This window comes from Scyliorhinus canicula, chromosome 15 (assembly GCF_902713615.1).
Source record: "Scyliorhinus canicula chromosome 15, sScyCan1.1, whole genome shotgun sequence".
In the NCBI taxonomy this organism is placed as follows: Eukaryota; Metazoa; Chordata; class Chondrichthyes; order Carcharhiniformes; family Scyliorhinidae; genus Scyliorhinus; species Scyliorhinus canicula.
Window position 1 is genome coordinate 136,004,079 of NC_052160.1, and position 23,223 is coordinate 136,027,301.

The 23,223-nt window shown below is 47.7% G+C and overlaps 1 protein-coding gene and 1 long non-coding RNA gene across 2 annotated transcripts in view; one reads left to right on the forward strand and one right to left on the reverse strand.

The window, feature by feature from the left end:
* The window catches only part of golt1a (golgi transport 1A), a 24,213-nt gene extending 14,673 nt beyond the window's left edge, over positions 1-9,540 (forward strand). Inside the window, exons 4-5 of the mRNA XM_038820972.1 lie at positions 1,490-1,571; positions 8,556-9,540. Of these exons, the coding sequence (XP_038676900.1) occupies positions 1,490-1,571; positions 8,556-8,594 (121 nt within the window). The 3' untranslated portion in view covers positions 8,595-9,540. The remainder of the gene's footprint in view (positions 1-1,489; positions 1,572-8,555) is intronic.
* Positions 4,983-22,150, reverse strand: LOC119979000. The gene is made up of 2 exons (XR_005463616.1): positions 21,877-22,150; positions 4,983-5,471 (listed from the first exon to the last, which is right to left on the reverse strand). It is a non-coding gene; the product is annotated as an uncharacterized LOC119979000 (long non-coding RNA).
* Positions 22,151-23,223: the final 1,073 nt, after the last annotated feature.

A 23,223-nucleotide genomic window follows, 5' to 3' on the forward strand; every position in this document is an offset into this window, starting at 1 on the left:
AGTGGCGGGACTTCGGCCCATCGCGGGCCGGAGAATTGCCAGAGGGGTCTCGCCGCTCGACGTGGCGCGATTCCCGACCCCGCCAATTCCCGGGTGGCGGAGAATTTCTGCCACGGCAGGGCGGGATTTTCTGCGACCCCGGGCGATTCTCCGAATGTGCGTGAGGGCGGGGACTTTCGCGCAGGAAATCATAGAATCATAAAATCCCTATAGCGCAGAAGGAGGCCATTTGGCCCATCGGGTGTGCACTGATCCTCTGAAAGAGCACCCTCCCTAGGCCCATTCCCCTGCCCTAGCCCCATAACCCAGTAACCCCGTCCTATTCCTGTAACCCAGTAACCCTGGGTTTGGACACTTAGGGCCAATTTAGCATGGCCAATCCACCCAACCTCCACACCTTTGAGGACGAGGAGGAAGCAACAGGCATTTTTCCAAATGGCAGGCAGTGACTATTGGAATTCCACAGGGATCGGTGCTGGGATCCCAGCTATTCACAATATTTATTAATGATTTAGATGAGGGAATGAAATGTAATATCTCCAAATTTGCAGATGACACAAAGTTGGGTGGGAGGGTGAGCTGTGAGGAGGATGCAGAGATGCTTCAGTGTGATTTGCCACACATTGAGTGTGTGGACAAATTACCCGGCTGATGCAGTATAATTTGGATCAATGGAAGGTTATCCACTTTGGTCGCAAAAACGGGAAGGCAGACTATTAACTGAAAAGCCATAATTAGGAGAGGGGTATGTGCAACAAGACCTGGGTGTCCTCATACACCAGTCACTGAAGGTAAGCATGCAAGTGCAGCAGGCGGTAAAGAAGGCAAATGGTATGTTGGCCTTCATAGTGAGAGGAGTCGAGTACAGGAGCAGGGATGTCTTGCAGGAATTATACAGGGCCTTGGTGAGGTCACACTTGGAATATTGTGTGCAGTTTTGCTCTCCTTATCTGAGGAAGGATGTTCTTGCTTTAGAGGGAGTGCAGCAAAGGTTTACCAGACTGATTCCTGGGATAGCAAGGCAGATGTATGAGGAAAGATTAGCATGGCCAACCCACCGAACCTCCACATCTTTGGACTGTGGGCGAAAACTAGAGCACCCGGAGGAAACACACGGGGAGAAGGTGCAAACTCCACACAGGCAGTCATTCAAGGCCAGAATAGATTTCGGGTCCCTGGCGCTGTGAGGCAGCAGCGCTAACCACCGTGCACCCTGGTAATCTCTGGAATCAATCTAGTGAACTTCCTCTGAACTGCGTCTAATGCAACTACACCCCTCATCAAATAAGGGGACCAAAACGGGACACAGCTCTGCCCTCCAAAGTTAGTCCATTTGTACCACTCAGGATGACTTACGGGCAACAAAGATCTTCTGAATGACACCCAAATCCGGAGAATGAGAACAATAGCAATATTTTTTAAAGAAGAGGTGAACACAAAAGATTTGTTTTCAAATGCATTTGATTGCAACATGCAACTGTTTTCCCAGGAGCACTCTCCCGCTTGTATCAGAATTTCTTTCCAAGGTTCCTGTCCTGGGATTAATCTTCACATTCCCCGGATTCAGCATGGTAAGTCACTCCTCAGTTTTATCCTTTCATTAAGCGTTTGTTTTCTATAAAATTGTTGTTTTCAGGAGTTTGTCGGATTGTTTAACGTCTGACGTGACCACCGCAACTGATAAGAAGTTGGGGAAATAATTTGGAGTGACATTGAAATGCATTTTCTTCATTGCCTGTTTTTTTGTCAAAATAGTTGACAAACTTTAGTCACTCTCATGTGAGACAATAGGATTTTTGTCGGTCTTGCCAAGGGATGTGTTTTCCATCACCTGTCCCTTGCTGTGATGTGTTCCCCAAATGCCCTTTGGGATTTGGGCATGATTTCCACTCTTTTTTTGTTTAATTTAGAGTGCCGATTTTTCCAATTGAGGGGGCAATTTGACGTGGACAATCCACCTCCTTCTGCACTGTATGTTCTATGCACCCTGCACATCTTTGGGTTGTGGGGGCGAAACCCGCGCAAACACGGGGGGAATGTGCAAACTCCACATGGACAGTGACCCAGAGCCGGGATCGAACCTGGGACCTCGGCGCCGTGAGGCAGCAATGCCAACCACTGCGCCGCCGTGCTGCCCTTGGTTTCCACTCTTGACGAGCGGATGGGTTTGAGTGGCGGAACGCCGTTCACTGTCGACGGGATCCTCTACTCACGCCTCTTGTCCAATTTTCCCATTCAAGCCGCCCCTTACCGCCAGGAAACCCGGTGCAGCCCAACAGCCAGACAGGGCAGCACGGTAGCATGGTGGTTAGCATAAATGCTTTACAGCTCCAGGGTCCCAGGTTCGGTTCCCGGCTGGGTCACTATCTGTGCAGAGTCTGCACGTCCTCCCCGTGTGTGCGTGGGGTTCCTCCGGGTGCTCCTGTTTCCTCCCACAGTCCAACGATGTGCGGGTTAGGTGGATTGGCCATGATAAATTGCCCGCAGTGTCCTAAAAAGTAAGGTTAAGGGGGGGGGGGGGTTGTTGGGTTACGGGTATAGGGTGGATACGTGGGTTTGAGTAGGGTGATCATTGCTTGGCACAACATCGAGGGCCGAAGGGCCTGTTCTGTGCTGTACTGTTCTATGTTCTATGTTCTAATTCCGGCCTCTGTACTCTCTGCTCCATAGCTGTGAATGTTTCTCAAAGGAAATACTCCCAGTTAAATGCATCAGCGTTAGGTTCATCCAAAAAAGATTGGCTTCAGTTTTAATCTGCATTCACCATCAGCGTAGTTACAAAGAATTCCTTTTCTACTTTAAATTTAAGATTCTGTGCGTGCGTGTAATGTTAATATTTCTGATGCATATTCATGAAGGGACCTGTTAAGGTTTAGGCAGCACCGTCCTCAATAACATGTAGGTAAGTAAGAACTGTGAGTTGCTTTTAACTGTGACTTAATACAGTTAAAATTATATTTGTGGCTATCATTAAAGGAGACACATTTATTCAATATAATAGTCAGCTTGATTGTATTCTGCTACACGCCTACCAGGAATGTTAATCCAATGTCTCATTGATGTGCATCATCAATATTAATATTAAAGCTACTCCCCCGCAGAAGTTTTAAACAAATTTCAATCTAAGAAAGGAGGTGGGCAATTATTTTAATGTCCAACATTGACAACTCAATGAAATGTGGAGAATACAAGCTGGTTCCAGCTTCTGGAGATCACCAGTTAGGGGTTTTAACAGTGGATTAGTAAGTACACTGTCTTCTCATCTTTAGAATCGAATTGCAGGTCACGCAGTTTTTTAATTCATTGTTGAGCATCGCTGGCAAGATCAACATTTATTGCTCGTGATAAGGTGGTGGGTGAGCCACCTTCTTGAACCGCTGCAGTCCATGTGGTGTAGGTACACCCGCAGTGCTGTTAGGGAAGGAGTTCCATGACTTTGACCCAGCGACAGTGAAGGAACGGCTGACATATTTCCAAGTCAGTATGGCGTGTGATTTGGAGGGGAGTTGGCAAGTGATGGCATTCCCCATTTGCTGCCCACGTTCCTCGAGGTTGCCGAAGTTCTGAGTTTGTCTGGTCCTGTTGAAGGTGCTTTGATGAGTTTTGGAGTGCAATATCTAAATGGACAAATGCTCCTCTTCCCTCTCTCTCAACCCCCAACTTCGGCCCGCTACGACAAAGCCATACATTGAGAAGGGAAAGAAAGAAAGGAAGAAGGGCCTGCATTTATAATAATAATAATCATTTATTGTCACAAGTAGGCATCAATGAAGTTACTATGAAAAGCCCCTAGTCGCCACATTCCGGCGCCTGTTCGGGAGGCTGGTGCGGGAATTGAACCGTGCTGCTGGCTTGCCTTGGTCTGCTTTAAAAGCCAGCCATTTAGCCCTGTGCTAAACCAGTCCTCCGGGAGGCCGGTACGGGAATTGAACCCACACTCCTGGCCTTGTTCTGCATTACAAGCCAGCGGTTTAGCCCACTGTGCTAAACCAGCCCCTTATATCATGACTCCAGGGTGTTCCCATGCACTTTACACCCACTTAAATATTTTTGTAAAGTGCAGACATTATTGTAATGTAGGAAACACAGCACTCAAATTGTGCACAGCAAGGTCCTTCAAACAGTGATGAGATAGGTGACCAGATAATCTATTTTAGTGGTTTTGGAAAAGCGTTAAATTTGGCTCGCATCTGGAGACTTTTTACATCAATCTTTGAGTGAGTAACCTTGTGCTACTTCAGAAACTCATAATCTAGACCAACACTTTAAGACAATACTTTAAGAGAGTGCCACATTGTAGAAGGTGCTATTTTTTTAATAAGATATTTGGTTGCCACCTGCAATCTTTTTCAATGCGAAGTGCCCCTTTCATGGTGTTAGCTAAAGGTAAAATATTCATTAATACAAATCGAATGAGCAATAATTTCCAAAACTGTTTTTCCCAGCTCCCCTGAATTTCCTCAGTACTGTAGAATCCTAATGTGTGCGTTCATACAAGTTTGCTTCAACAAAGTATTTATGCGACAATACTTTAAATGATTTACATCCCTGGTGGAAGATTTTTCAAATCACCTTTCGCAAGCTCTGTCTTCTGTATAGTTTATTATCTTTATAATGTCAGTACAACGGGATATTTTACTGAGGACGTGGTAAACCAATCTATTTTCATAGTCAGAGACCATTGCTGCCTCGCAAGCCACTTAATAACCATCGACAAGATTTAAAGCAACGATATATTATGGTGCTCAAAGTAGCACTCGACAATAACCTTTATTTACACATGTTGGGTTGTGTGTACATATTATAGAGAATGCGAGACAAAGGCAAAAAGCTATGCCTGCACTCCCAGGAGTCAGATAAAGAAAGACTAAACTTGCAATTGTTGTCTGTAAATTATCAGGCACTTTGACCAGTTTATTATTAAAACATTTTACACAGGTGCCCTTATTTTCACGATGAACAAAGGACAAAAACAAGTTTGCGATTTAACCCAAATTTATTCACATGTTCAATAAATGTTCACAAACAGTTATTATCCCAAATTATCCTAATATTATTTGCCCAAGATTCTAATACTACCCATGCCAATGAACTCGATCAGGCAGCGGGTCCAATTCTCTGAGTCTCTGATGTCGCAGGGTCCTCATCTGCGAAAGTGATTATCGTACGCCCTCTTCTGTCCGTTTCTGGGTTGCTGCCGAGTCTTGTCCATAATCTCCTTTCTGCTGCGGGTCGTGCCGAGTCTTCAACGGGAATGGTCTTCAGGTGATCTTTCCTATCCTCCTCTTCACGCCCTTTCAGAAGATTCTCTGACCTTTAGCCACTGAGGTCACTGGGCGGGGGTTGCAAAACCCAACAGAGTTGCTGATTCCCAATCTGTAGGATGCCAAGGGGTCCACCTTCAGGTGCATTGTCCGCCCATATCCTGACTCCATGTAAGGTAATGGCAGGAATCTGAGGTGCCAGAAAGTCTGACCGAATTGGGGGAAAACACAACAATCACCATTATTTGAATAGATCTGATTATCTCCAATGTCCGTTTGCAGGAGAGTCCAGACTTGCCCTGGCCTGCCTGTCGCTGACCAGTGTATTTGAACTTGGCCTGTCAAAATTCCCATCAGGCCGGGCTGCGGGCTGTGGTTTAGTTTAAAGTACAAAGATTAAAGTCCAAAGATGTGCAGGTTAGGTGGATTGGCCATGATAAATTGCCCTTAGTGGTTGGTGGAGTTACTGGGTTATGGGGATGGGGTGGAGGCGTTGACCTTGGATAGGGTGCTCTTTCCAAGAGCCGGTGCAGACTCGATGGGCCGAATGGCCTCCTTCTGCACTGTAAAATCTATGCAATCTATGAAATTCTGTGCCGGATCTATGATTCAGGCCATTGACCACCTGGCCGCACAATTATTCATTTTGTAAAAATAAATTTAGAGTACCGAATATTTTTTCTCCAATTAAGGTGCAGTTTAGCGAGGCCAATCCACCTAACCTGCACATCTTTGGGTTCTGGGGGTGAAACCCACGCAGACACTGGGAGAATGTGCGAAATCCACATGGACAGTGACCCAGGGCCGGGATTCAAACCGGGTCCTCAGCGCCGCAGTCCCAGTGCTAACCAGTTCGGAATCTCTGGACTATTTACAGCCAGTGAAGCACTTTTAATATGTAGCTACTGTCGAAATGTAGGAAAAACACCTAGCAAGATCCCGTAAATAGCAATGTGATCCATGACAATACAATCAATTGAAATGAAGTTGGTTGAGGTATAAATGTTGGCCAGATACCTAAAGAACTCAGAAAATATTGGAGCTACTCAGCAGGTCTATGTAGAGATAAGTAGAGTTCATATTTCGGGTTGACGAAAGGACTGACATCCGTTCTGATGAAATGTGTGACGAATGCAGGATTTTAGATATATTGGATTATAAACATTTGGCAATTTAAGGGTTAAAAGCCTGGGTTAGAGTGTGTTTGACTGCAGTAGTCATATTTTTAAAAATAATCTTGTTTGTGCAAGATCAGACAGCTTTTAGAGCCAGAGATGAAATTGACCAGAGTGGAAGGCCTGAGCTTGTGCACTGTTGATTATGTCATGTGAGAATACCTTTAAAAAATGGGTGTGTATATAAATATATGTAGTGAGAGTACCTTTGAGAAATGGGTGTTTACTACTGCAGTGATGTCAGAGAGTGGGTGGAGCTGGGCTGTCTGTCAGCTTTTTACGTTCATTTTTGAGCAGGCTGCAGGGTGTGTTTTAGTTTCGTTTTCAGTGTTGGAGCTGAAGCCAGACCAAGCAGGTGTACTGCTGCTCTCTCTGCCATCAAAAGACTATCTCTTGATCATTTGGTGAATTCAGAATTATAAATGTTTTCAGTGGTGACTTTAACCTGATGTGCTTCTGTTAAAAGGTGTTTCTTTTGTAAGTCTTCTGGATGTTAAAAGGACAGCATAAGCATTACTTAGTGTTGTAGTCTTTGGGGGTTGTATTTGAATTGATGGTTGCTAAGATGTTCACTGTATGTTTCAAAAAGGTTAACTTGAGTTCATAGAATAAACATTGTTTTGCTTTAAAAATTACATTTTTGCTGTAGCACACTTGTAGAGTGGGCCGTGTGCTCCCCATACCACAATCTAGTAAAAGTTGTGGGTCAGATGAACTCCATGATACACTTTGGGGTTCTCTAAACCCTGGCCCATAACAATTAATGGACTAGGGGGAGTCCCTGGGGAGTTAATGCGTTTTCAGCTTGCGGAGTTAATTTGTTTTCAGCTTGGGGGATGATGTCATTGTTGGGTAGAGCTAAGCTATTCGACATTTTGAGAAAACTTTTTGAGTTGAGGTCTGATTTGGCTACCCTTTCAGACGACAGTGACATCTCACAGTAGGATAGTTAAATAAAAGAGTAATAGTATTTAAAGCAGAGCAGACTTGTCGGAGGACAAGGAAAAAGCTGAAACAAACCATCTGAAACAGCTTTTTGAAGACATCCAGCCAGAGATTGCAGGGGTTCATACTGGAGCCAAATCTGTTCTGGAAAGGAAGTGTTACTCTGTGCCATTGGGATGTGGGATGGATTGAGAGCTTTATGTTTTTTTTCCTTTCTTATTGTTTCATGGGGAATAGAGATAGTAATTAAGGGTATTCTATTCACTGTATTGAGTAGTAATGTTTAAGGGGTAATTGCAAGCTATTTTTGGGTGTGATGTTAAAGAGTTTAAAATTCTGTTAATAATAAAATTTTGTTTTAAACACCAAATCCCTATTTTTCTGTGCAATCACTCCTGGAGTGAGTATTCTTTCTGCACAGTCATACAAATAAACTAAAATATTGGAATTTCGGTCCAGTATCCTAGCCATTGTTGAGGTCTGGCCTGGGATTGTAATAAAGGTAATCAACATGAAATGTTAACTCTGTTTCTCTCTCCATTGACCTGCTGAGTATTTCCGCTACTTTCTGTTCTTGGTTTAGATTTCAAGCATCTGCAGTATTTTAAGTTTGTACCAGAATGCCACTCCTGCGCTTCCTCCAAGCGTACCATTAAATCACTTACATCCACCTGCAAGAACAGACAGGGTTTTGGCAGAGCCTTTCATGCAATGTGAGTCCCATTCTACGACGTGGCACTCCCTAAGTACAGTCTTGAGGTGTCAGCCTATCTAGAGTTTGTATTCGTAAACGCACTGCTGGGAATGGGCGATTTAGCAAACTGGCTGGTGTGTTGTTTTACCCAACTCCCTGCCGGGGTTTTCAATCTAACCCTTCCTCTCTGTTTGCTGTAGGGTTTCTGCAACGCAATTTCAAAGCAGTTTCAAATTCGCAAGGGGGCACAGAACATGCAAACAGCACTTAATTGATCATCAAATTGGCACTTGGAAATGGCACAACATTGAGAAGTACTGTGAAGCAGATGCCATTAGTCCTTTCATCTTTATGGACTAACGTTTAAGGAAAGGGAGCAGAATCAGTCTCCACATAGTAACTGACAGATAACAAATGGAGAGGAACCTTAATTGCCAATTCTAAGGTCTCATCACACTTCCTTGTTTATTTTTCCAGGTGTTGAAGAAATTTAGTGAGAGAGGCTCTTTGGTGTGAAGGCAAGCCAGGGAACTATGAAACTGAATGAGCAATTGAAGAAATCATCTGATTACAACCTGTCACTATCACAACTTCAGTGCAGCATATCCAGCTTGGGCTGGTACCATGGGAAACAAATTGATCCTGTCCAATATAGCAGTGAAGCTGTTTATTCCAGTGGATCATTGTCTTCTCTTTCATTCCTGTTCATTCATTTCATTCCTGTTGATTCTGAGTTTGCTGACTTAATTGGTTCCCGAGTCCACCAATGCCTCATCAATGTCTTCAAATCCTCCCATAGCCTCACCTCTCCCTATCTCTGTAACCTAGTCCAGCCCTTCTGAGGTCTCTGCCCTCCTTGAATGGTGGCTTCCTGTGCATTGCCAATCTTCACCGCTCCAACACTGGCATCTGTGCCTTCAGCCACTTGGGCTCGAAACTCTGCAATTCCCTTGCGAAACGTCTTCACCTCAGAAGCTCAAAAAGGTGCTATAAAAACGTAAGTTGTTGCTCTGTCACAGGATCATTCGTTGTTGATCTTTCTCCTTCCATCTCTCCTGCTCTCTTTTCTCCAGTGATTCGCAGCCAGCTTTGCAATCCTCTCCATAGGCTTCTCCACCATCATAGACCCTCTCGAACAATCAGCGGACCACCATCACTTTGTAAATACCAGCCTCCTCTCCTTGCTACGTATCTGAGACAAATACACTGGGCATGTGGTAAATCTGTTTCAATTAAACTGAGTGGCAGATTCACTCAACAATCTGACTTGGTAGATTGTCTACACAAATGTTTGTATTGTAATTCAGGTTTTGACTCAATCTTTTTTTTATTGAACAAATACCTGGTTCATAAAGTTTGTGGGCTTTATGACTGGGTATCAATCTGGAGTTGCCAATGACATGAACCTGGTGGTTCAGAACCTGCACACTGCTGAAAAAATAAACTGTTTCTCCCTTTGAAATGTGGTATTCTTGCATCTATCCTGATGAACAGCCTCTACAACAACCTGTCTCTTTTTATTTTCAGAAAAGATGGGCAGGATTCTCTGTTCCTGCCGCTGTCCCATCAGAGAACCCATCAGAGATTTCCATCAGAAACTCCCATCAGAGACTCCCCATCAAGGACCCCCATCAGACCCCCCCCAGAAGAGGCCACCCAACAGAGACCCCTCATCAGACCCCTCATCAATGACCCCTCATCAGAGACCTCCCATCAGAGAGCTCCGTCAGAGATTTCCATCAGACCCTCCATCGGAGAACCCCATTAGATCCCCATCAGTGATCACTCCATTTTTCACAGCAGAAAGCACTTAACTGCTTTTGAAGTGGTGAGGAACTGTCAATCATTGCAAAAGTGTTTATAAACATTGAGGTTAACATCAAAACAGGGTAATTGAGATGTATTCAAGCATGAAGGGAAATATTGATCAACAATCCACAAAGTACTTGTCTCTGGCATAAGAAAACTCAATCATTGGCTAATGCAATGTATTGCTGTGTGAAATTGAATGGAAGATTTGCATTTCAAAGGCTGTCAAGGGATTTGAAGCCTTTGAAGGATACTTGGCTTTTGAGGAAGCCACTGAAACTTGTAACATCTGCTGCTTTAAACACCTTAGTCTGCGACAGCAGATGTTAGGGAAGGGTAAGAGAAAATGCAGTTACTCTTAACTCCAGCACTTGGACTGCTCTTCAGCTTTCAGATGGGAATCTCTGTTAGGGGTCTTTGATGGGAGTCTCTGATGGGAGTCTCTGATGGGAATCTCTGATGGGAATCTCTGAGTGGGGATCTAATCGAGGTCTCAGAAGGGGGTCTGATGGGGGGGACTGAAGGCGGTCTGATGGGGACTCGGGAGGGTGGGGGTGGTGGAGGGGCAGAATTTGTGTTATGGGGAGGGGACCTTCTGATGGACTTTGGGGGGGGCACCTCATTAATGCACTGGCCCCCTTGACCCATTGCGGAGTCCACCATGTCAGGGTCACACTTGGGAAAACTTGCAACAAATCCCCCCTGGGAGGATTTCCTGCTGTGGGGGTCAGTACATAACTGCGGGGTGGGGTGGGGGGGGGGGGGGGGGGGGTGGGGGGGGGGGGTGGGGGGGGGGGGGATTCAGGCTTGCAGCGAGGTAATCAGATGTAAATGGGTGAATATTACCGATTTGCATCCTCTAACCAGCGCGGGGCGTGTAGTTCGCTGAGCGTGATCCCATTTTCTGCCACACGCGATTTTCTGCTGGATTGGGAAACCCGGTGCCCATTTCAGGAAATCCAGAACCCACCCCCCCAAATATCTTAAATCTGTTTCAGCTTCATATGTTGTTGTGACTCAGCTATGGACCAGAGCCGGAATTCCACGGTCATTCACCGGCAGTGGGATTCTCTGGAACGCCGGCAGCGCAGCCCCGCCCACAGGGTGACTTCAATGGAAATTCCCATTGGCAGTGGCGGAGGCAGAGAATCCCCCCCCCCCCCCTCCCCGCCTCTGAACGCCACGCCGCCTCATGCCACGTGGCTGAAAGGCTGGAGAATCACGCCCTGGAGAGAGGAACCTCACAGTATTCCCTTTATCCAGCACTCTTCAGCCAGGAAAGCGTGTGTGTCGTTATTTGCTGGAAGTGCAAAGGGATAATGGCTGTCCCAGGTGGATGGGGCAACCGGGATCGCAGAGAATAGCAGGGACAACCGTCCATTTCCTGAAGCGATGAGATGTTAGGGTTGACAAAGAAACAGAAGAACGATGGAGAAGAAGATTAGGGTAATTTAGGGTCAAATCAGGTAGAGAAAGGTAGAGGGGGAATGAAAGATTGGTTTAGGAGAGACCGGAAGAAAAAATAAGATCAAAGCCACTGACAGACTTCACAGCAGAGATCACGAGTCAAATCTGGAACTTCATTGGTCGGCACTGAATGAAGTTTTGGTTTTTCAAACAATGAAAATTGTGCTGACCTGCCTTATAAAATTCCCATGGTGGGCAACTAGGTGTTGAGCCAAAAGGACAGAGAGCACCCTTTCATATATAATATCATACAGCGACAGAACGGAAATACTTGGGGCGCGATTCTCCGCCCCCCACGCCGGCTGGGAGAATTAGCGGGAGGGCCTCCCGACATTTTTCACGCCCTCCCGCTATTCTCCCCCCCCCCCCCCCCCCACGCCACGAATCGCCACTCGCCGTTTTTTACGACGAGTGGCGATTCTCCGAGGCCAATGGGCCGAGCGGCCGGGCCTTCACGCCCGTTTCACCACGGCAGCAAACACACCTGCTCGCTACCATCGTGAAACGGGCGCCAGATGCCCGTTTGGGGCACCTAGAGGCCCGATTGGCACGGGAGAACCACGACTGTGCTCGGGAGGGGACAGGCCCCCGATCAGTGCCCACCGATCATCGGGCCAGCGTCCAAAACAGACGCACACTTTCCCCTCCGCCGCCCGGCAAGATCAAGCCACCACGTCTTGCCGGGCGGCTGAGGAGAAAGATGCCAACTGCGCATGCGCGTGTTGGCGTTGTCCAACCTGCGCATGCGCGGCTGACGTCATCGGCCGCATCAGCCACCGTGACGCTTGACGTGCGGCCTTGACGACCGTCGTCAAGGCCGCACCACCGTGACGCACGGGGCAGCGCTCCTAGCCCCGCCCGGGGGGGAGAATCGGCCCCGGGGGGGAGAATCGGCCCCGGAAGTGGCCGTGAAGGCTGCCGTGGGTCACGGCCTGTCCCATGGCAGCCTTTACGATTCTCCGCATTTGCGGAGAATCGCGCCCTTGATTTTTCTTAAATCTTAGAATCCCTACAGTGCAGAAGAAGGCCATTTGGCCAACCGAGTCTGCATTGACCCTCTGAAAGAGCGGCCCACCTAGGCCAAATCCACACCGTATCCCCGTAACCCCACCTAGGCCAATTTAGTAAACCAATCCACCTAACCTGCACATCGTGGACTGTGGGCGGTAACCGGAGCACCCGGAGGAAACCCACGCAGGCACGGGGAGAAAGTGTAGACTCCGCACAGACTTATCATTGTCCTACTAGTCTCATCCTTGTCCTTGATTCCAACCTTGGCCTCACTCTCACTGTGCCCACTGCACACCCCCCTTCCAGCCCTATTTGCATTGCTGTCCCTCCAAACGTCGCTGTTCCAGTGCCAACGATGAGTGAGCATGGTTGGGCAAACGATGGGCATTTTGTTTGAACAGGTTGTGTACAATTGGCAAACAGAATTCACAGGGCTTGGTGGGTACAATGGGTGCTACGTATGTACACAATGGGAACCATGAGAAAACTCAAAGCAGACTGGTAGCATACACAGCGGGCACCCAGAAACACTCAAACAGGGCACCATGGGCACACACAAAGCAGAATGAGCTCTGCTCCTCTACACAATTGGCACCATAATTGGTCCTCAATTGACATCATCAACATGTGCAATGGCAGATAGAGACATGCATAATGGGTACCAGTCGCTAGCTAATTGACAAGGTGGACTAAATTGCCTCTCTCTGTGCAGGAATGTTCTAAAATTCTACAATTCTACTGGTTACTGCTGAATTTGACATTTCATTGTTATGACCCCCCCTCGGCTAGTCAATTCCAGCCCCACTTGACCCGGAGTCGCAACACAATTAAAATTAACAAATTAATTCTTAGAAAATACTCGAAGCCATTGGTCTCGGGCTGCCCAATCACTACAGTCACCAGGTTTGTAAATTTAAACACAGTTCATTTTGATTAATAACTTGAGTAAATATGCAGCAAATACAACTGGTTAACTATTGTCTAATTTCTAGACCCCCCTCACCCCCCCCCCCCCCCCCCCCCCACCCTCGTTAACTAACCCCACCCTCCGTACACACAAGACAGACACACACAGATGGGAAAGAGGTGTGAAGAAAGATATAAAGGATAGAAGTCTATTTATCAGATGGGCATCTTCAAGTGCACCTTTCATCAGTCTAGGCTTTCGTTTTGTGGTTTTTTTGCTTTCAGTCTGTAATGGTTTTCACGGCAAATTCAACAAGAACTCAAAACAGTAGGGAGGCAACATTTCTGGAGAAAGAGAGATAGAGAGAGAGAAAGCCAGCAGCTCACAGCTTCTCCTCTCAGTGTTCAGGATCCAATTGTCCTTCCTGGGTCCTCGGAAGACCATTCTGCATGGGTAGGACCCAATCACCGCCTGTCACCTGGCAGAATACAGCCTTTGGCCAATTCATTGGCCACCAGCCAAACAATTGAACCAAATCCCTCCGATCTCTCCGAGTTCTGCTGTTCAAAAGTTAAATCTCCAATAGCGCAGTGCACTATTTTTCAACTTTTGAGCTCCTCACTTCAGGGAAGCGTCAGGAAGGGTCCTTACATCATAACATTATCAATCCAGGTTTTCAGTTTGTAAGTTTGATTTGGAAGAATGAGGTGCTGAACTGTGGTTTGGAAACAATTGCCTATTGTAGATTCTCCACCCAAATCAAACAGCAGGTAGCCCGAAGGATGGTTCATTAGGCATAACTGGCGCTAGATAATAGTGTTGGATTGCTGCATGACATATATGTGCACTCAGATTAGAACTGGTCAACTCAGTGTTTTGTTCCTGGGACGATAGGGTTATTGCAACGTTCTGTACAAGAAACTCAAAAGCACGATGCTAACCAGTCTGAGGCACATAAAGAACAAAGAACAATATAGCACAGGAACAGGCCCTTCAGCCCTCCAAGCCTGTACCGGTCATGATACCAACCTTTGCCAAAACACTCAGCACTTCCTTGTGCCATATCCCGCTATACCCATCCTATCCATGTGTTTGTCAAGATGCCTTTTGAACGCCGTTACCTGTTTCCACAACCTCCCCTGGCAACGCATTCCAGGCACTCACCACCCTCTGCGTAAAAAAACCGTCTCGCACATCTCCTTTAAACTTGGCCCGATGGACCTTAAACCTATGCCCCCTGGTTACTCACCCCGCCACCTTGGGAAAGAGTGCCTGCCCATCCACTCTATCCATGCCTCTCATAATCTTGTAGACCTTTATCAGGCCACCATTCAACCTCCGTCTTTCTAATGAAAACAGTCCAAGTCTATTTAGACTCTCCACATAGCTAACATCCTCCAGACCAGGCGACATCCTGACAAACCTCCTCTGCACCCTCTCCAAAGCCTCCACATCCTTCTGGTAGTGTGGCGACCAGAATTGTGCGCAATATTCCAAGTGCTAAAATAATATGGAAGAAATCAATTTTCTTTTCGCAGTCTAGGGGAGGAGAGACACACCTTTACTGAAATATTGGAATGTTCAAAGCTGGAGGTGCCAACGTGCATCTTCTTTCATTCCGTGAGTTTTTGTGAACTGCTTTTGTCTGTCGAGGTATTTTCAAACCAGGCCCACACTTGCTGGGAGCCAAACCATTGGAGCGCTTTCTCTTGAGGAGGCCTCTGCCCCGCTTGTCTGATTAAGGGTTTGTGGGTAGGCTGCTGGCCTAATCACAGGTCTGGCAGCTCTAGAACTCCAGCAGTCCCACCAGAAGAGGTCAACACTGCTGCCGTAGGCGCTGAGAGGGCAAGGGCTTCTCAACATGGAGGGGGCCAAATGTTTTTGAGGGGGGGGGGGAATGGTGGCAGGCCCTTTGATTTGGTGGGATAAACCTTTCCAGTTCGATTGTTGGGGCCACAGCGGGTGCCTCCCAGCCCACGCCCTCTTTGAGGATGGACCCTCTGGCATGGATGGGCCCCAGAACTGCCGCAAGGAGGCGGTCCCACTGGAACTGGAGGCCTCCCCCTGGAGTGTGGGGATGCTAGATCACTGGAAAAATGAATCTAAGCAAGGCCTTAACTATTTAAATTGCCTCCTCCCACTATGTGCGGAATGCTGACGTGCACTTCCCAGGGAAACATGCCTGGAGGTTTTCCTACTGTCCTATTCCCTTAAATTCCTGCCAATTCCAACTCCCCCACATCACCCATCTCCCCTTCCCCACCTTCGCTTCTGCCACCAGGGGGCAGGTAAAGTTCAACCCATTGGATTAAGAGGCTGGAACTCAGGGAGGAGATTGGGATGGAGTGGTGTTGGTTCACGGAACAACGAGCTTGGAAGAAGAATAGTGAAGAGCTATGTCAGAGATCAATAACCATCTGCAAAACTATTGTTTGGCCTTTGCTCGGAGGGGTTTGTAACCCAACAGAAAATAGGGATCAATCAACTGGTATCCATTCTCAGTTTGTACTTTCAGTACTTCCTGTTTTTCATTCAGAGTTCCAGTAGTTTATCTGTTGCTAAATTGATTCTCTCTCGTGAGCTTATCGCAACATCCTGCCCGTGGTTTCTCAGGACTGACAAATGGTGTCAGCAGCTGTTCAAACAGCTACTCTGCTTTTGCCATCTGGATTTGTGACCCACCACCTTCTGCCTTTGGATGTCGCTCCCCCAACGAGACCTTCCCACAACCACCCCCTTCATTTTACCGTTCTACCTCTCTGTTCCACCTCCCTGTCCCTGTGCTTTGGTTTCACTGTCCTCTTTGTCAAGCCCTCTGAGATGCTTCCCTCCATTCGGGGTGTGGCGTTCTTTGTGCTTCTAATCTTAGGATGGTTGGCGTAGTGTTCACAAAGACCACAAACACCTTTTATCTTGAACAAAGCTAAATATTTATTTACACTACTTAATTGGATTCAACACTTACTCCTGGATAATAAACAGTTAATAAGAAACGTACAATCTACACTCATCTACTACTAATCGCTACACTAATAGATTAACTATGATCTGCTCTCACTTACACTGGGCGAAATTCTCCCCCCCCCCACGATGGCTGGGAGAATAGGGGGAGGGCCTTCCCGACTTTTTTGACGCCCTCCCGCTATTCTCCCCCCCCCCCCGCCGAAATCCCGACAAGAATCGCTGCCGCCGTTTTTTTACGGCCGGCAGCGATTCTCAGCTGTTAGAAGGGCCGAAGTCCCAGCCCTTTACGACCTTTTTACGAACGGCAAACACACCTGGTCCTGCCGTTCGTAAAAACGTCGTGACAAACTCGCAAAAAATAATCATGGCACCGATTGGCACGGCAGTACCACGGCCGTGCCAAGGGTGCCATGGGCCCACCGATCGCGGGCAGCGGGCCCGATGCCCGCGCACTATTTGTCCTTCCGCCGCCCCGCAGTATCAATACGCGGGGCGGCTGAGGGGCAACCCGGCCCGCGCATGCGCGGGTTTCGCGCAAAAACGCGATGACGTCACCCGCGCATGCGCGGGTGGAGTCTTCCCACCTGCGCATGCGCGGCTGACGTCATATGACGCGTCAGCCGGCGCTAACTCCGGCAAGCGGGCTTAACGATTTTCGTTAAGCCCGACTTGTCGGAGCCTCCGACGTCGGGCTGCTAGCCCCGACGGGGGACCAGAATCGGTCCCCCGTCGGGAAGGGGCGCGCTGCCGTAAAACCCGCCCGGGTTTTACGGCAGTTTTACGATTTCTCCCGTTTTGGGAGAATTTTGCCCAAGATCTTTCCTACAGTCTGTTTTCTGGTTTTCTCCTCAACCTCTCACCCACAGGGCTTAGCATTGATGTTTTATATAGTTCTATATCTAGCTCCCTCTAGTGATTGATTTGGACATAACATTAACCCTTACAGTTCTGTACATTTATCATAATGTCACACGGGGGGACAGTAAAATTTCAGATTGTTGCTGCTGAGGTCCAAGGGTCTTTCAGATCTGTACTGAATTATCTAGCCTCAGCAGAGGGTGCAGTAACGTTGCTGCTACTGGCCTCTGGACACCAGTTACAAGGAAAGGGTGGGGAGCGGGAAATCAAGTGGGAAGAGGATGCTTTGCTGAGGTATGGACTGATACCTCAGGTGCTGGAAATCTGAAAGAAAAACAGAAAGTGCTGGAAATACTCAGCTCATCTCCACAGCATCTCCGGAGAGAGAATTCGGATCAACGGAAGAGGGTTTCCGGCCCTCTTGTGACAGGTTTTCCCGTGACGGATGCAGCGAGACATTGGCTGGTGGTGGTTTCTTCCTAGCCCTGCTGAAAGCCGCAGTGTTTTGCATGGCTCTCTTGCCCCACCGTCAGGGAACCCGCTGTGAGGGGCGCCGGGCGGTGGGGTGGGGGGGGGAGAACCAACGTCGGTGGTGCCGACTGCAAAATCCCACCCACCGTTCTGCGTCCAATCTGACCTTTCCTCACAACTGCTGACGTCTTCTGAAGAAGGACCCGAAACATTAGCCCCGTTTCTCTCCCCACAGGTGCTGTGGCAATCTTGATTCATCCCAGTTTTTATTTTAAAATTCGTTGGGCACAGTTTCGGGAAGGTGGCGCCCTTTGATAGGCTATTAAGGGATTTAACGGGGTTCGGGATCGCTTGGGCAAGTGGAATTAGACATAGACATAGAACAGTAGACATAGAACAGTACAGCACAGAACAGGCCCTTCGGCCCTCAATGTTGTGCCGAGCCATGATCACCCTACTCAAACCCACGGATCCACCCTATACCCGTAACCCAACAACCCCCCCCTTAACCTTACTTTTTTTTTTAGGACACTACGGGCAATTTAGCATGGCCAATCCACCTAACCCGCACATCTTTGGACTGTGGAAGGAAACCGGAGCACCCGGAGGAAACCCACGCACACAGGGGGAGGACGTGCAGACTCCACACAGACAGTGACCCAGCCGGGAATCGAACCTGGGACCCTGGAGCTGTGAAGCATGTATGCTAACGAATTGAGATGGAAGATCAGCCATGATCATATTGAATGGCGAAGAGCGGGCTTGAAGGCTGAGCGACCTTTGCACTGACCCCTTATTCTTGCATTCTTATTTATGAGCTGCTATTTTCTACCGGACGAGCAAGGAATATTTCGCCTTCATTTCAAATTTTAAAACGCCATCACTGGAATCTCAGAATTCTCGAGCAAAGCTTTGTCTTTTTTTTTTAGGGAGAATGTCAGGCTTCTCCGTTAATACAGATAATCAGGCACTGCCGAGGGATTTCTGCAGACACAGCCAATCAACTGGACTGATGGAGTGGGGGGGTGGGGGGAGGACTGAATTTCTGCACCCTCCCACCCTCAACCTGGAGCTATGACAGGTCTGACTCAAAGCTGCTCATTTCAATGAAACTCACAAACTGGAGCCTGTGCAGTGACGTGGGTGGCTAATTGTATAAAAGGGGCTGGAGGGAAGTTGGAGTGAATTTCAAATGCAGCAACCCAGGCACTCAGCATGGACCCTGCCTGAAACAGAAAGCGAGAGAGACAGCCAGTGTGCCTGTCCGAAATAGGCACCTTTCAGCTCGATCAGAGGAAAGGGGTCTCTGTGCTCAGGAATCTTACCCACACCAGCGACCCATCTGCGATAGCACACCCCGGCGCAAGAAGTGGTTGAACGCTCTCACAGATTCTTCGAGGAAGCCCATCAGCCCAACTCTCGGTACGTATTTCCAATCTGCATCGTTTTCTCAATATAAACTTTTGTTTATCATCTTGTTGATAAAGGCACTTACCCCAGCTCAGATTTGCCCCACCCAGAAGTAATGCCTTGTGTTTAACCTCGGGAGGGAAGGTAGTTTTCTTTTGAAGATTTCTGCATTTTCCATTAATATTTACAGAAGTGATTACTCCAGAAATTTCAATCATTAACTGCACGGGAGTGTTTAACATGAGCAGAGGATGAAATAAATCGTCGGGTGCTCCGAATCAACTTAATAGACGCCCCCCTTTTGCCAACGGCTGAGTAAAATTTGTTACTCTTTTCCGAGCAATGCAAAAGGACAAAATGATCGGGTGCAAGCGAATGGATGCTCGTACTGGTATGATATTCTTTCTCTCCTTTGATTCTTACAACCCTTCCTTGGACATGGCATTCCTCCTCAACCTTTTTTGGCTTTGTTGCAGAGGTTAGAAAGGTGTCATTTTATTTAGAATATTGTTAAATTTCCAGCACAGTGCATCCTCCGTAAAATTAGAGGAATTAACTTAATTAGCAACAACATTAACAAATGCATGTAAAACTCCAGTGCGTCTGTTCTACCTTGTGTTAAGGTACTAATCATGCTAGGGTCCTTTATTTTATATTACCGGCGGCACGGTAGCACAGTGGTTAGCACTGTTACTAAACAGCGCCAGGGTCACAGGTTCGATTCCCGGCTTGGGTCACTGTCTGTGCGGAGTCTGCACATTCTCCCCGTGTCTGCGTGGGTTTCCTCCGGGTGCTCCGGTTTCCTCCCGCATGTCCCGAAAGACATGCTTGTTTGGCGAAATTGGACATTCTGAATTCTCCCTCTGTGTACCTGAACAGGCGCCGGAATGTGGCGACTAGGGGCTTTTCACAGTAACTTCATTCCAATTATAATGCAAGCCTACTTGTGACAATAATAAAGATTATTATTATTATTTTACAGGATCATCTGTAAAATGACCTGGGCTTCACAGTGCTGGGATACTGGTTATCCATAATATGGACCTTTAAACCTTCCCCCCCCCCCCCCCCCCCCCATGCACAGTACCAGGTTTCCTCTTGTTCACCAAGTTCACCAAGCCCCCTACCACACCATCGCAGCTCTGGTAGCATCCCGCCACCCCCCCCCCCCCCCCCCCCCCCCCCCCTCCCATCCTCTCACAGCTCTGGCATTATCACCTTATCCCTGCCCGTACCGACCCCTGTGGCAGGCCACCTCTTAATTTTCTCCACGAGATTTGGTCACCTGGAGTCATACAGAACAGCAGGTCAATTCCGCATTTGTTTGCTCACCAGCGTAACAGTTGGGCGGCTGCAATTAGGCCGATGTCCCTGGTGGCGAGGGAGCACCTACATCAGCTAAGTCTCTTTCTCCCCTCTCCTTTGTTTAGTGACGATGGCTGGCAGGAGCGCATGGATGAGAACAGGAATTAGGTTGAGTTTGTGATGCTTTTCATGTTTTTACAGTCTGTGAAACAGCACCCCCGAAAGACTCCGGCCCTTCAGTCGAGAAATAGAGAAAGTGTTGGGTGGCGAGGTGGAATACAAACAAGTGGAAGGTTTCAACAGTGACAGATGATGGTCACTCTCTAGAAGTAATTCTTGAATATCATTTCACCAACGTTTAGACCTTCTTTTGAAGACTGTTCTTCAGGTAATTCTTGTACTGTGTTGTACCAGTAAATTTAATACCTCCAGAATTCCTTCATTAAAGGAATGGCCAATAATTCATAGAATCATACAATCACTACAGTGCAGGAGGAGGCCATTTGGCCCATTGAGTCTGCACCAACTCTCTCTGAGAGGGGACTCTACCTTGGCCCACTCCACTCCCCCCCCCCCCCCCCCCCCCAATCCTGTAGGCCAACCGCCCACCTAACCTTTTGGACACTATGGGGCAATTTCTCATGGCCAATCCACCTAACCTGCACATGTTTGGACTATGGGAGGAAACCAAAGCACCCGGAGGAAACCCACGTAGTCACTGGGAGAAGGAGCAATCTCCACAGATAGTTCCCAAGATTGGAATTGAACTCGGGTCCCTGGTGCTGTGAGGCAGCCGTGCTAACCAAGGTGCCACTGCGCCACCCTTTCAGTTAAATGATTTTAATATTTTCAGCAAAGCAAAATCTGTCAGAGGGTTCTTTTTAAAGCAAAGGTATTTTGGGCAAACGCAAGATTATTCGTACAAAGATACATAGGGATTTGTAATATGGACTAACCTAGAGGCAGAATAGGTTTGAGGGGCCGAATGGTCAACTCCTGTCCTGATTGCTCCTATGATAAGAAAGTCCTGTTTGTTGCAAGCAAACGTACGCCCATGTGAATTCACACACATTCACACGCGTGCTGCAAAACTGACAAAGCCGAAATAGTTTGAGAAGGAATGTCATGTACGAGAAAACGCCATTGGAAGCAAGGGGGGGGGGGGTGGAAAGAAGGCAGTAAATGTAGTAGCATCCACTCCCTGGTAACTGACCATTTTGCAAAGTGTTTGCTGCATTGCTTTGACCAGAGTGACAAATCCTTTACAAATGCTGGCAAAAGGAGACCATATGTAAAGTTGATTCAGAGAAGTTGATGATGTCATGCTGGAATGACTGTCCTGTCGATGATAATAGAGAAGCAACTCGAATCTGGCTCCTTGTTTTTTCTATCACCACCTATCCTCTCTTTATTTTGCTAATTATAGTTTAATCATTACTCCTGTGAATTTTCCCTTCACTGTTGCAAAGCTCTATAGACATCATTCTATACGTGTTATCTACCCCCCCCCCCCCCCCCACGTCCCACCCCCCGCCACCCCCAACCCCACACTCTGTGAGTCATCCCTGTTCCGTGAATCATGTTGTAAATCTTTACCATCAGCTCAGAACTGTGAGACTTCCCAGTTAATCCTTCGGCCAACAATTTACAGGCTTCTTACCGGCCCATAATCACTTCACTCATTTGTCTCTTCTTCTCTTCAGTCTTGTCCTGCACTCTGGGCCTTGGCTCTTCACTGCCTTTCTGAACAAAGGAAATGGCGCACACGCCGACTTGCGTTGCATCACTCCGTCATGACAGAAACAACGGGCCGGCAAACTCACGACACAAGGCGACTGCCACAACCGAGCCCGCGCAAATGATTCTTTGTAAAACTGTCTACTTAAAACCAGTGCGCTGCATTCCCATCCCTGATCATCGGAGAATAAAGGCTCCATGGTTGGAGAATGACCTTTCCAAGTAGTACAGCTCAGTCAGTGCCCTTGCATCATTTAGGAACTGTGTCAGTTAAATGTCAAATGCCTTTCATCATTTGCATGAGGAGCTGCTGTTTTTTTTAAATTTTAGAGTACCCCCTTCATTTTTTTCCAATTAAGGGGCAATTTAGCGTGGCCAATCCACCTATCCTGCGCATCATTGGGTTGTGGGGGGGGGGCTGCCACCCACGCAAACACGGGGAAAATGTTCAAACTCCACACGGACAGTGACCCAGAGCCGGTATCGAACCTGGAACCTCAGCGCCGTGAGGCAGCAGTGCTAACCACTGCGCCACCGTGCTGCCCCGAGGAACTGGTGTTTACTGCAGTCACCAACAGTACGAGGAACAGGATGAACGTTATTTGAAGTTTGCCATCTTAATCCAGATGTTTCTAGTTGTTTAATCAGCTCACCCTGTAGATCTGGAAGAGATGGGAGGCATAAAGCATTGGGGAGTGGGGGGTGTGGGGGTGATGGAGGGTGGCTGTGTGTGTGGGGGGGGGGGGGGGGGGGGGCAAAGTGCCTCTCCCTGGAAGATTGGGATTGGAGTACCTTGTTTGCTGTTCACTCAGAAAGGCTTCTGCAAGTCAGCGAGCTTCTCGGTCGGCATTAGGGGTGAAAGGTTGGCAGGAATGTTGTGCGTACTATACGTCTGATTACCACCCTCTTCCATCCGAGGGAGGCTGTGTGATGTTGAATGGGTCCCTGTATTAAAAAAATGGAAATAGTTGTTTGTTAAGGAAAAGGTCTATCTCACCATCACCTCTCTCAGTTTGTCCCTGCTTGTCCGCCGTCTGAAGCAGCAGCGACATCCTCCAACTAAACAATGTGAATCCATCCTCTTTGCAGAGTTCTCCCCAACGGAGCACCTATTCCTCAGTCACTTGACAACTGAGGCAGAGCAAAACTGCTCACCACCTTGGTGTCATATATGACCCTGAGATGAGTATCTGACCACTTATTCAC